General features: G+C 43.3%; 1 protein-coding gene across 1 annotated transcript in view; it reads left to right on the plus strand.

The window, feature by feature from the left end:
* Positions 1–14239, plus strand: part of LOC140737433 (calcium-activated chloride channel regulator 1-like) — a 65574-nt gene that overhangs the window by 12426 nt on the left and 38909 nt on the right. The window contains exons 6-9 of the mRNA XM_073063919.1: positions 7495–7716; positions 8874–9098; positions 9176–9353; positions 12237–12343. Of these exons, the coding sequence (XP_072920020.1) occupies positions 7495–7716; positions 8874–9098; positions 9176–9353; positions 12237–12343 (732 nt within the window). The remainder of the gene's footprint in view (positions 1–7494; positions 7717–8873; positions 9099–9175; positions 9354–12236; positions 12344–14239) is intronic.

Genomic DNA, 14239 nt, shown 5'->3' on the forward strand with positions numbered 1-14239 from the left:
TATCCAATGTCTTGGCCTGGACAGATGTCTCTGGCTATGACTTCCTCAGATTCACCATCATCTGGCTAAAGAAATACCAACTCAGCTCTGTTTTATGGGGACATCCTTCTATTCTGAGGCTGTGCCCTCTGGTCCTAGAATCCCCTACCATAGGAAACAGCTTCTTCACATCCACTCTCTCTAGGCTTTTCAACATTCGATACGTTTCACAAGATTCAACCCCTCCCCCATTCTTCTATACTCCAATGAGTATGTCCTTCTCAATCCATTTCATCCTAGACTCAGTTTTGTGAACCATCTTTGAACCCTCTCCAGTTTCAGCGCAGCCTTTCTAAGATAAAGAGCCCAAAACTGTTCACATTACTCCAAGTGTGTACTGTTGCCATGTACTTACTAAGGTCACCTGCCATTTCTTTCTCCCCCATTACTACCTCACCAGCATCATTTTCCAGTGGTCCAATAAAATCTCTCACTTTCCTTTTACTCTTTATATGACTGAAAAAACTTTTGGTATCTCACTTTATATTTTTGGCTAGTACCCCTCATATTTCATCTTTCCCTACTTATAGCTTTTTTAGTTCCCATTTCTTGGATTTTAAAAACTTCCCAATCAACCAACTTCCAATTCACTTTTACTACCTAACATGCACTTTCCTTGGATTTTATGGACTCCGTAACTTCTCGTCAGCCACTTTTCCATATCCCTGCCATTTGAGAACTTCTTTTCTGGGTCATATCTGTCCTGCACCTTGTGAACTATGCCCAGAATCTTCAGACATCTCTGTTCTGCCAATATCCCCACCAGTATCCTCCTTCAATCTGCCTTCTTATGCCTCAGTAATTTCCTTTATTCCATTGCAATACTGCTATATGTTACTTGTGCTTCCCCCTCTCCAACTGCAGTATGATTTCAATCATGTTATAATCACTGCCTCCTAAGGGTTCTTTTTTTATATTGAGCCTCCTAATAAAATCTTGGTTAATACACAACACCCATTCTAAGATAGCCTTTCCCTGAGAAGGCTCAAGCACAAGTGGCTCTAAAAAGCCATCTCAAAGGTAATCAACAAATTCCCTCACTTGCGATCCAACACCAATCTGATTTTCCAAATCCCCTTACATATTGAAGTCCCCCATTACAATTATGACATCACTCTTATTACATGTCATTTCAGCTTGCTTTGCAATCTCAACACCACATCTTGGCTAATATTTGGAAACCTGTATATGATTCCTCTAATGGTCTTTATGCCCTTGGAGTTTCTTAACTCCACCCACAAAGATTCAGTAATCTCTGACCCTATTTCCCCTCTTTCTAAAGATGTAATCTCATCTCACCACCATCCCATCTCATCAGAGCCACACCACCGCCTAATCCTTTCTGCCTGTCCTTTTGGTTCTAAGGATATCCTTTGACGTTTTGCTTCCTATTATGGCCTTCTTACAGCCACGACTCAGTGATGCCCACAACGTTATTCTGACCAATTTCTAAATGCGCCATGAGTTCTTCGGCAGTTTAACGGAGGCACGACTGCGCAAGCGCATGTAAGTCGGACCATGGGGCAGCAGGAGTATTTAAAGAGAAAAGTTAGACGGAACAGGCGACGTTGTAGCGGGCGACAGAGTAGAGGGAGACAGAGTAGGTAGGCTTTGTCTTGAGAGGCTTCGGCGAGCAGAGCCTGAGGACGAGCTTCACTCCAAGTGAGGTAAGGCTGAGTAACTTCCTTTAAAAGGAGAAAGTTTCAAAAGTTGAGGCAAGTATTGGGTAGGTCATGGCAGCTGAGATCGGCCCCGTGGTTTGTTCATCCTGCAGCATGTGGGAAATCGGGGATACTTCCAGTGTCCCTGACGACTGTGTGTGCAGGAAGTGTGCCCAGCTGCAGCTTCTGGCAGACCACATTGAGCGGCTGGAGCTGCGATCGGATTCATACTGGAGCATCCGCGATGCTGAGAAAGTCGTGAATAGCACGTTCAGTGAGTTGGCCACACCGCAGGTAGAGGCTACCCAGGCAGAAAGGGAAGGGGTGGCCACTGGACAGCGTAGCAGTAGGCAGGTAGTGCAGGAGTTGCCTGAGGTCATCTCCTTCCTAAACAGATATACTGTTTTGGATACTGTTGTGGGAGATGTCTCATCAGGGGAAGGCAGCAGCAGCTGAGTTCATGGCACCATGGGTGGCTCTGCGGCACAGGAGGGAAGGAAAAGGAGTGGGAGAGCTATAGTGATAGGGGATTCGATTGTAAGGGGAATAGATAGGCGTTTCTGTGGCCGCAAATGAGACTCCAGGATGGTATGTTGCCTCCCCGGTGCAAGGGTCAAGGATGTCTCTGAGCAGCTGCAGGACATTCTGGAATAGGAGGGTGAACAGCCGGTGGTCGTGGTGCACATAGGTACCAACGATATAGGTAAAAAACGGGATGAGGTCCTACAAGGTGAATTTAGGGAGTTAGGAGATAAACTAAAAAGTAGGACCACAAAGGTAATAATCTCTGGATTACTACCAGTGCCACATGCTAGTCAGAGTAGAAATAGGAGGATATTTCAGATGAATACGTGGCTTGAAAAATGGTGCAAGGAGGAGGAATTCAAATTTCTGGGGCATTGGAACCAGTTCTGGGGGAGGTGGGACTGGTATAAACAGGAAGGTCTGCACCTGGGCTGGACTGGAACCAATGTCCTAGGGGGAGCGTTTGCTACTGCTGTTCAGGAGGATTTAAACTGATGTGGCAGGGGGATGGGAACAAGGGCAGAGAGACAGAGGGGTGTAAAATGAGGGTAGAAGCAAAAAGTAGTAAGGTGAAAAGTAAAAGTGGCAGGCAGGCAAATCCAGGGCAAAAAGCAAAAAGAGCCACTTTTCAACATAATTGTATAAGGGCTAAGAGTGTTGTAAAAACAAGCCTGAAGGCTTTGTGTGTCAATGCGAGGAGCATTCATAACAAAGTGGATGAATTGAATGTGCAGATAGTTATTAATGAATATGATATAGTTGGGATCACAGAGACATGGCTCCAGGGTGACCAAGGATGGGAGCTCAACATCCAGGGATATTCAATATTCAGGAGGGATAGACAGGAAAGAAAAGGAGGTGGGGTAGCATTGCTGGTTAGAGAGGAGACTAACACAATAGAAAGGGAGGACATTAGCCTGGAGGATGTGGAATCGATATGGGTAGAGCTGCATAACACTAAGGGGTAGAAAATGCTGGTGGGAGTTGTGTACAGGCCACCTAACAGTAGTAGTGAGGTTGGGGATGGCATTAAACAGGAAATTAGAAATGCGTGCAATAAAGGAACAGTAGCTATAATGGGTGACTTCAATCTACATATACATTGGGTGAACCAAATTGTTAAGGGTGCTGAGGAAGAGGATTTCTTGGAATGTATGCGGGATGGTTTTATGAACCAACATGTCGAGGAACCAGCTAGAGAGCAGGCCATTCTAGATTGGGTATTGAGCAATGAGGAAGGGTTAGTTAGCAATCTTGTCGTGCGAGGCCCCTTGGGTAAGAGTGACCATAATATGGTGGAATTCTTCATTAAGATGGAGAGTGACATAGTTAGTTCAGAAACAAAGGTTCTGAACTTAAAGAAGGGTAACTTTGAAGGTATGAGACGTGAATTAGGTAAGATAGACTGGCAAATGATACTTAAAGGGCTGACGGTGGACATGCAATGGCAAGCATTTAAAGATCGCATGGATGAACTACAACAATTGTTCATCCCAGTTTGGCAGAAGAATAAACCAGGGAAGGTAGTGCACCCGTGGCTGACAAGGGATATTAGGGATAGTATCAAGTCCAAAGAAGAAACATATATATTAGCAAAAAAAAAAGCGGCACACCTGAGGACTGGGAGAAATTCAGAGACCAGCAGAGGAGGACAAAGGGCTTAATTAGGAAAGGGAAAAAAGATTATGAGAGAAAGCTGGCAGGGAACATAAAAACTGACTGTAAAAGCTTTTATAGATATGTGAAAAGAAAATGATTGGTCAAGACAAATGTAGGTCCCTTACAGTCAGAAACAGGTGAAATGATCATAGGGAACAAGGACATGGCAAACCAGCTGAATAACTACTTTGGTTCTGTCTTCACTAAGGAGGACATAAATAATCTTCTGGAAATAGTAGGGGACCGAGGGTCTAGTGAGATGGAGGAACTGAGGGAAATACATGTTAGTAAGGAAGTGGAGTTAGGTAAATTGAAGGGATTAAAGGCAGATAAATCCCCAGGGCCAGATCGTCTGCATCCCAGAATGCTTAAGGAAGCAGCCCAAGAAATAGTGGATGCATTAGTGATAATTTTTCAAAACTCCTTAGATTCTGGATTAGTTTCTGAGGATTGGAGGGTGGCTAATGTAACCTCACTTTTTAAAAAAGGAGGGAGAGAAAAACCGGGGAATTATAGACCGGTGAGTCTGACATCGGTGGTGGGGAAAATGGTAGAGTCGGTTATCAAAGATGTGATAACAGCACATTTGGAAAGAGGTGAAATCATCGGACAAAGTCAGCATGGATTTGTGAAAGGAAAACATGTCTGACGAATCTTATAGAATTTTTTGAAGATGTAACTAGTAGAGTGGATAAGGGAGAGCCAGTGGATGTTGTATAGTTAGATTTTCAAAAGGCTTTTGACAAGGTCCTACACAGGAGATTAGTGTGCAAACTTAAAGCACATGGTATTGGGGGTATGGTATTGATGTGGATAGAGAATTGGTTGGCAGACAGGAAGCAAAGAGTGGGAGTAAACGAGACCTTTTCAGAATGGCAGGCAGTGACTACTGGGGTACCACAAGGCTCAGTGCTGGGACCTCAGTTGTTTACAATGTATATTAATGATTTAGACGAGGGAATTAAATGCAGCATCTCCAAGTTTGCGGATGATGCGATGCTGGGCAGTGGTGTTAGCTGTGAGGAGGATGCTAAGAGGATGCAGGGTGACTTGGATAGGTTAGGTGAGTGGGTAAATTCATGGCAGATGCAATTTAATGTGGATAAATGTGAGGTTATCCACTTTGGTTGCAAGAACAGGAAAACAGATTATTATCTGAACGGTGGCCGATTAGGAAAAGGGGAGTTGCAACGAGACCTGGGTGTTGTTGTACACCAGTCATTGAAGGTGGGCATTCAGGTACAGCAGGTGGTGAAAAAGGCAAATGGTATGTTGGCATTCATAGCAAAAGAATTTGAGTACAAGAGCAAGGAGGTTCTACTGCAGTTGTACAAGGCCTTGGTGAGACCGCAACTGGAGTATTGTGTGCAGTTTTGGTCCCCTAATCTGAGGAAAGACATTCTTGCCATAGAGGGAGTACAAAGAAGGTTCACCAGATTAATTCCTGGGATGGCAGGACTTTCATATGAAGAAAGACTGGATCAACTAGGCTTATACTCACTGGAATTTAGAAGATTGAGGGGGAATCTTATGGAAACGTATAAAATTCTAAAGGGACTGGACAGGCTAGATGCAGGAAGATTGTTTCCGATGTTGGGGAAGTCCAGAACGAGGGGTCACAGTTTAAGGATAAAGGGGAAGCCTTTTAGGACCGAGATGAGGAAAAACTTCTTCACACAGAGAGTGGTCAATCTGTGGAATTCTCTGCCACAGGAAACAGTTGAGGCCGGTTCATTGGCTATACTTAAGAGGAAGTTGGATATGGCCCTTGTGGCTAAAGGGATCATGGGGTATGGAGAGAAAGCAGGTACAGGGTTCTGAGTTGGATGATCAGCCATGATCATACTGAATGGCAGTGCAGGCTCAAAGGGCCGAATGGCCTACTCCTGCACCTATTTTCTATGTTTCTATGTTTCTATCCACTTTATTCCTAGCGCTACTTGCATTTAAATACAGCACTTTCCCTTCTGCATTCTTCACGCTTTTGAATTTTGCCACTGTGGTACAATTTATCTTTGCTCTGTCTGCATTTGTACTCAATCATTGGCTCATTCCTTACATTCATGTAAAATCCATCTATTTGTAAACCTGCTGGCTCATCTTCTGCTCTGTGATACTTGTTCCCATCCCTCTGCCATGTTAGTTTAAACCACTCCCAACAGCTCTAGTAAACCTGCCCACAAGAATATTGGTTTCCTTCGGATTCAAGTTCAACCAATCTCTTTTGTACAGGTTAAACCTGACCCAGAAGTCGTAACAATTATCCAGTCATCTGAATACTTGCTCCCTGCTTCAATTTTTCAGCCACACATTAATCTGCCAACTCATTCTATTCCTATCATCACTGCTGCTTGGAAGAGACTGCAATCCCTAGAGTGCTACCCTTAATGTCCTGCTTCTCAGCTTCCTTCCTAACTCCCTGTATTCTTTTTTCAGGACCTCCTCCCTTTTTCTACCTATGTCATTGGTACCAATATGTACCATGACTTCTGGTTGCTCTCTCTCCCTTTTCAGACTATTGTGGACATGATCAGAAACATTGTAGACCCTGGCACAATGGAGGGAAACTACCATCAATGTTTGTTTTTCAAATCCTCAAAATCGCCTATCTGTCCCCCTAACTACAGAGTCCCCTATTACTGTTGCCATCCTCTTCAGTTCCCTACCTTTCTGAGTCACAGAGCCAGACTCAGTGCCAGAGACCTGTTAGGTCAACTACCCCCCCAACAGTCTCCAAAGTTGTTGACGGGGTTGACCACAGGGGTACTGTGCACTGACTGTTTATCCCCTTTCCCCTTCCTGATTGTCAGACAGTTTCCTGTGTCCTGTGCCTTGAGGGTAACTACCTCTCTATATGACCTACCTATCACCCCCGCAGCCTCCCGAATGATCCAGAGCTCATCTGTTTCCAGCTCCAACTACTTGTGTTGTAGTCATCAGGGACATTGGAGGGCACAGAGGAGCATTCCGCTACCCCGGCTGGCATCTCTACTGTCCTAGCTCAGCAGCTACAGTTTACAGAAGGGAAGGAAAAAACTTGAGTTTTTCTTTCCTTTGCTTTTTCTGACTGAAGCCTCAAAGAGCTAAAGTATCAAGATCATCACTCTGACTCTGTCCACTCAATTCATGACCGCTGCAACGATGGTCACTATGCTTACCCCTGCATTCCTTTAATTTGCTCTTACTAATCAATCCCAAACATGGATTGTTTGATAGTCAAAGCTCCATTTCGCTGTAGCAACCCACTGCTCCCTTTTCTACTTGGGCAGTGGACCTGAGTGAAAACCCCTCCTCTAAAACTTCCCATGTTTGGATTGGTCACTGGTCAAAGCTCTATTTTGTGATAGCGATCCACTGCTCCTTTTCATCCTTGGGCACTGGACCTGAGTGAAATCCCCTCCTCTCAAAATTTCTGATGTCCAGATTGGTTACCGATCAAAGCTCTTTTGATTCTGGCTTCAGCTGCCTTCCTTTCCAGTACTGATGGAGGGTCTCACCTGGAAACGTCGAATGTTGGTTCGTCAAATGATGCTGACTGACCTGCTGAATTCCTCCAGAATTTTGTATGTCTTGCCTCTTTAACCCTAGTTTTGTTTCCACAAATATCCAGGTAGATAAATTCTGTGATTCTGAGACCCACAATCCTGAAGCACCCAACATGCAGAACGAAATGTGCAATTACAAGAGCACTTGGGACGTGATCAGCCAGTCAGAAGATTTCAAAAACATTTTGTCACCTCACAATGGTTCAGTCCAGCCAACATTCACACTTCTACAGGCCAAGGACCGTGTGCTTTGTTTAGTCCTTGATGTCTCAGGAAGCATGGGATCGGTAAGATCTTTTATGTTATTAGACCATAAGATATAGGAGCAGAATTGGACCATTCAGCCCATCGAGTCCACTCTGTCATTCCATCATGGCTGATCCCGGATCCCATTCAACCCCATACACCTACCCTCTCGTCATATCCCTTGATGCCCCAACCAGTCAGAAATCTATCCCCTTCACTTTGAATATACACTCAGATTTGGCCTCCACCGCATTCTGTGGTAGACCATTCCACAAATTCACCAGTCTTCAGCTAAAAAGGCGCCTCCTTAATTAGGTTATAATTTTGGGCTGAATTTCCTCTCGTGTGACTTTCAACAAGAACAGCCCAAAGTCTGGGTATTCAGAATCGGAATCAGATTTATTATCACTGACATATGCATGAAATCTGTTGTTTTACAGTGGCATTTCAGTAGAATCCATTAAAATTATTATAAATTACAGTGAAAAATATTGAAAAGTAGTGCAAAAACAGAGCAAAAAGGGCAGTAAATTTATGGCTCATGGACCATTCAGAATTCTAATGGTGGAAAGAAGCTGTTCCTAATGTGAATGTGGGTTTTCAGGCTCCTGTACCTCCTCTCTGATGAAGAGGACATGTCCTGGATGGTGGGGTCCTTAATGATGGATGCCACCTTCTTGAGGCATCGCCAATTGAGTTCTGAAGAAGGGTCTTAGCCTCAAAAATCGAGTGTTTATTCATTTCTATAGATGCTGCCTAACCTGCTGAGTTCCTCCAGCATTTTGCGTGTGCTGCTCTGAATTTCCAGGATCTGCGGAATTTCTCGTGTTGTTGATCTGATTTTGAAGATGTCCTTGATGATGTGGTAATCTCAGTGGTGGTTATGCAGCTTTCTAATGCTTATGTGGTACAGAGGACTTTGGGGAGTCACCCAAAAGTCTCACCTCCTGACTCCCTAAAATCCTCTCCACCATGTAACATGTCATGTATGTGAATTGGAATGTTTTTTTACTTACATGAATCTCTGTGGATCAAGCAACAGTAAAGGAGATATTCAACACCATCCACAGCAAAGCAGGCTGCTTGATTAAAATAAATTTATATTATTTTTAAAAAATCTTTCTCAATATATAAAGTTTAACTAAGTCAACTAAATGAGATTTTGCTGGACACTGAATTTTCTTTTTCTGATATACAGGCAAATCGCATTGTCAGGCTCCAACAAGCAGCTGAGATATTCCTACTGCAGATTGCTGAAACAGGATCATTAGTTGGAATTGTCACTTTTAACTCTGGTGCAACCATTAAAACACAGTTAAAAAGGATCGATAATGATGCCGTAAGGGAGTATCTTGTACAGCTGTTACCAACAAAAGCTGATGGGGGAACGAGCGTCTGTGCTGGGGTTAGGGCTGGATTTCAGGTAAACCTGGAATGTTTGGCCAGTTCTACTAATTTCAAGTGTTGCATTTTTTCCATGTTGACATCTGATTGTTGCAGGTACTTCATGGTGATGACAGTGCTACAGAGGGTGATGAAATTATTTTACTGACAGATGGACAGGATGGTCAAATAAGCACCTGCTTCCCAGAAGTGGAAGCAAGTGGAGCTGTAATCCACACCATTGCTCTAGGACCATCTGCAGCTGTACAGTTAGAAGAGCTCTCAAACATGACAGGTAACTGCACTAAAATACCTGGTCAAAGGAAATAGCTGAAGATACTGTGTGGGGAATATGAACCCACCAAACACTGAGTAGCAGAAGACACTGGACAGCTGTCTTCCGTTTCATGAACATAATCCTGGATTCTGGGAACACACTGCCCAGGATGTCCTGTTAAGACTGTGGAAAGGACTAACAGAGCAGCCACTTTATACACAACACCTTCCATCTCTTCATGTCAGAAGGGCAAAGTTAAAGTCAGAACTGAAGGATTTAACTATTTTAATCCTACTGGTTAGGACTTATTAATTTATTTTTAAAGATGCAGCACAATAAGAGACCCTTTCAGCCCAACAAGCCAGTGCTACCCAAATACACTCAAGTGACCGTTAACTAACCTGTACATCAGTGAACTACGGGAGGAGACTATTAGGGGATCAGCTATACTGGATTGGGTGTCACGTAATGAACCAGAGGCCACAAGGGAACTTGAAGGAAAAGAACTCTTAGGAAGCAGTGATCACAATATGATTGAGGTCAACTTGAAATGTTTAGGGAGAAAGTAACATCTGATGAGACAGTATTTCAGTAGAGTAAAGGGAATTACAGTGGTTTGAGTGGAGTTGGCCAAAGTAAATTGGAAGTAGCTCCTGGCAGGAATGTTAGCAGAGCAGCAATGGTGTGCATTTCTGGGGAAAATGAGGAACATGCAGGATAGATGTACTCCAAAAACAAAGAAATTTTCAATGGCAAAATAGTACAATTGTGGTTGACAAGGGAAGTCAAAGCTAATGTAAAAGCAGAGAGAGCATACAACACAGCAAAAGTTAGTGGAAAGATAGAAGGTTGAGAAGCTTTTAAAAGCCTAAAGAAAGCAAAGAAAAAAGTCATTAGGAGGATGAAATATGAAAGCAAGCTAACAAACAATATCAAAGTGGATAGTAAAAACATTTACAAGTATGTAAAAATAAAAGAGAGATGAGAGTAGATATAGGACCGCTAGAAAATGAGGCCGGAGAAAAAATTACAGGGGACAAGGAGATGGCAGATGAACTAGATGAGTATTTTGTATCAGTCTTCACTCTGGAAGACACTATCAGTGTGCCAGATGTTGAAGTGTGTGAGGGAAGAGAAGTGAGTGCAATTATTATTACAAGGGAGAAGCTGCTCAAAAAGCTGAAAGACCTAAGGTACAGAGGTCACCTGGACCAAATGATCTGCACCCTAGGGTTCTGAAAGAGGTAGCATAGAGATTGTGGAGGCATTAGCAATGATTCAAAAATCATTGGGCACTGGTATGGTGCCAGAGGACTGAAAAATTGCAAATGCCACTCCATTCTTTAAGAAAGACCAGTCAGCCTGACCTCAGAGGTTGGGAAGATGTTAGAGTCAATTGTTAAGGATGAAGTTATGGAGTACTTGGTGAAACAGGACAAGACAGGACAAAGTGAGGATGTCTGTTGAACCCGTTGGAGTTCATTGAGGAGATTACAAGTAGGATAGATAAAGGGGATGCAGTGGATGTTTTATATTTGGACTTGTAGAAGGCCTTTGATAAGGTGCAACACATAAGACTGCTTACCAAGTTAAGAGCCCATGGTATTACAAGAAAGTTATTGGCATGGTTAGAACATTAGCTGATGGTAGGAGGCAGTAAGTGGTAATCAAAGGATCCTTTTCTGGTTGGCTGCCAGTGACTAGTGATGTTCTGCGGGGGTCGGTGTTGGAGCTGCTTCATTCTATACTATATATAAATGATTTAGATGATGGAATAGATGGCTTTGCTGCCATGTTTGCAGATAACACAAAAATTGGTGGAGGGGCAGGTAGTGTTGAGGAAACAGGTAGGCTGCAGAAGGACTTAGACAGATTAGGAGAATGAGCAAGAAAGTGGCAAATGAAATACAATGTTGGAAAATTTATGGTCATTCACTTTGGTAGTAGAAATAAATGGATAGACTATTTTCTAAACAGGGAGAAAAATCCAAAAATCTGAAATGCAAAGGGACTTAGGAGTCCTTGTGCAGAACACCCTAAAGATTAACTTACACTTTGTGTTGGTGGTGGAAGAAAGCATATGCAATGCTAGCATTCATTTCAAGAAGTGTAGAATAAAGAGCAGAGATGTGATGCTGAGGCTTTATAAGGCACTACTGAGGACTCACCTTGAGTACTGTGAACAGTTTTGGGCTCCTCATCTAAGAAAAGATTGGAGAGGGTTCAGAGGAGGTTCAGAAGGATGATTCCGGGAATGAAAAGGTTATCATACGAGGAACCTTGATAGCTCTGGGCATGTACTCACTGGAATTTAGAAGGATGAGGGGGAGGATCTCATTGAAACCTTTCAAATGTTGTAAGGCCTAGACAGAGTAGATGCGGAAAGGTTGTTTCCCATGATGTAGGAGTCTAGGACAAAAGGGCACCTTGTCCCCAAGATGGAGGAGCGTCCATTTAAAACAGAGATGCGGAGAAATTGCTTTAGCCAGAGGGTGGTGAACTTGTGGAATTTGTTACCATGGGTAGCTGTGGAGACCATGTTGTTGGATGTATCTAAGGCAGAGCTTGACAGCGTCTTAATTGGACACAGCATCAAAGGTTACCGGAAGTGGTACTGAACACGGAAACAAAGGATCAGCCATGATCAAATGGTGGAGCAGACTCAATGGGCCAAATGTCCCAATTCAACTGCTATGTCTTATGTTCTTATGGAATCCCATATGGTCAAGGAGTGAATGTACAAACTCCTTACAGACAGCAGTGGGATTTGAACCTGGATGCTGGCATTGTAATACCGTTACACTAAACGCTAAGATACCATGTCACCCACCTTTTTTCAATTAGTATGTGTCATAAATAATAGCTGAGCTTTTTGTAAAATTTGTCATTTTTGTCCTGCAGGGGGCTTACAGTTTGCAGCAACTGATAACGTGGATGTAAATGGATTAATTGATTCCTTCACGGGATTAGTATCAGGAAATGGTAACAGCAGCCAACTGTCCATCCAGGTTTGAATATTTTTCAGTAAGATCCTACTTAAACTGTTGCATTAGAGATATTAATACCAAAGGGCCACATTGCCAAAATGCTTCCATGTCTAACATCCATCTTAGTCACTGCTTGAGTCTCCGACTTCCATTTCACCTCTTAGCTATTCCTGTGGTCTTCCAACTATCTATTCAACCCGAGACTCTAGACTCATTCCTGCAGCATCGTCCATGAACCAAGCCACTCTTCCCCTGGTTTGTAGCAATTCATTGTGGCACACAACGGGAGCTGTATCGAAAACTATAATAGTTTAAAGAGTGTAGCATGTATTTATGAAGTTTATTCCTCCATATTAACACAATCAATAAAATTAGATATTATATTGTTGTACCACTGAAAGAGGCCTTGCAAATCAGAGCAACCCCATCTATCATTACAATGATGTTGCTGGGACTTGAGGAACTAAGTATGGAGGGCTATAGGCTGGGTGCAGGTAGATAGGACAAGGATGGCATGGACTAGATGTGTTGAAAGGCCTGTTTCTCTCCTGTATGTTTGTATGACTGTATGACTCCATCCGATTTCCCTTTCCCTCTTTAGCCCTAACATTTATTCCATCACATGCCCATTGATTCCCCTGTTTCATTATTGACTTACCACCAATGGAGGCACCATCATCAGGTAGCAAAAACATCTATCAATGTACCTTTGGGAAGTAGGAGCACATATGTAATCACTGGGAGAGTTTGCAAACTCTACACAAGAGTTCCAGATTGATCCCTGGACTGGAGATGTTAGACAGCTACAAATTCCACGATAATTTACTTCCATGAAATCTGACTGCACTTGGACTATTGTGTATCCTGGGCCCAGCACGTAAGCACAATTACAAAGAAAGCACAGCAGTCCCTCTACTTCCTTAGGAGTTTGTGAAGATTTGATATGACATCTAGAACTTAGACAAACTTCTATAGATCTGAAGTGGAGAGAAGATTCTCTGGCTGCATCACAGCCTGGTATGGAAACACCAATGCCCTTGAAAGGAAAATTGTACGTTTGTACCAAAAAGTAGTGGACATGGCTTAGTCCATCACAGGTAAAACTCTCCCAACCACTGAGCACGTCTACATGAAGGACTGTCACAGGAAAGCAGCATCCGTCAGCAGGGACACCCACCACCCAGGGCATGCTCTCTTCTGACTGCTGTCATCAGGAAGAAGGTTAGCACTCACACCACCAGATGTAGTAATACTTACTGTCCCTCAACCATCAGATTCTTATAACAAAGCAGATTACCGATTGGGGTGTTACCTCCCAAGTGCTAGGGTCCATGATGAATAGGAGCAGCTGTAGGATATTGTCAATGGGGAGGGGGAAATGCCAGCGGTCATGGTGCATATTGGTACCAATGACACAGGCAGAAAAGGGAAAGAGGTCCTACGCAGTGAGTATATAAAAAAGCTGAAGGGAAGGAACTCCAAGGTTGTAATCTCTGGATTACCCCTATACCATGGGCTAGTGCAGGTAGGAATGGGGCGACAGCACAGTTGAATGAGTGGCTGCAGAGATGGTAAGGGGACAAGGTTTCAAGTTCTTGGATCATTGGGAAATTTCTGGGGAAGGGGTAACTTGTACAAGAGAGATGGGGTGGACTTGAACTCAATGGGAACCAATATCCTGGCTGCGAGGTTTGCTGGTGCTACTTGGGAGAGTTTTAAATAATTTTGCAGAGGGCTGGGAACCAAAGTCCCAGATCAGTAAGGGAAGAACTGGACCCAAAGGTAGATGTCAGGAAAAGTACTGAAAGGCAAAATCAAAATAACAGGTATGATGGGTCAGATAGATTGACGTGTGTATATTTTAATGCTAGGAGTATTATGGGTAAGGGTGATGAACTTAGAGCATGGATCAGTACA

Source organism: Hemitrygon akajei, chromosome 12, assembly GCF_048418815.1.
Source record: "Hemitrygon akajei chromosome 12, sHemAka1.3, whole genome shotgun sequence".
Taxonomy (NCBI): Eukaryota; Metazoa; Chordata; class Chondrichthyes; order Myliobatiformes; family Dasyatidae; genus Hemitrygon; species Hemitrygon akajei.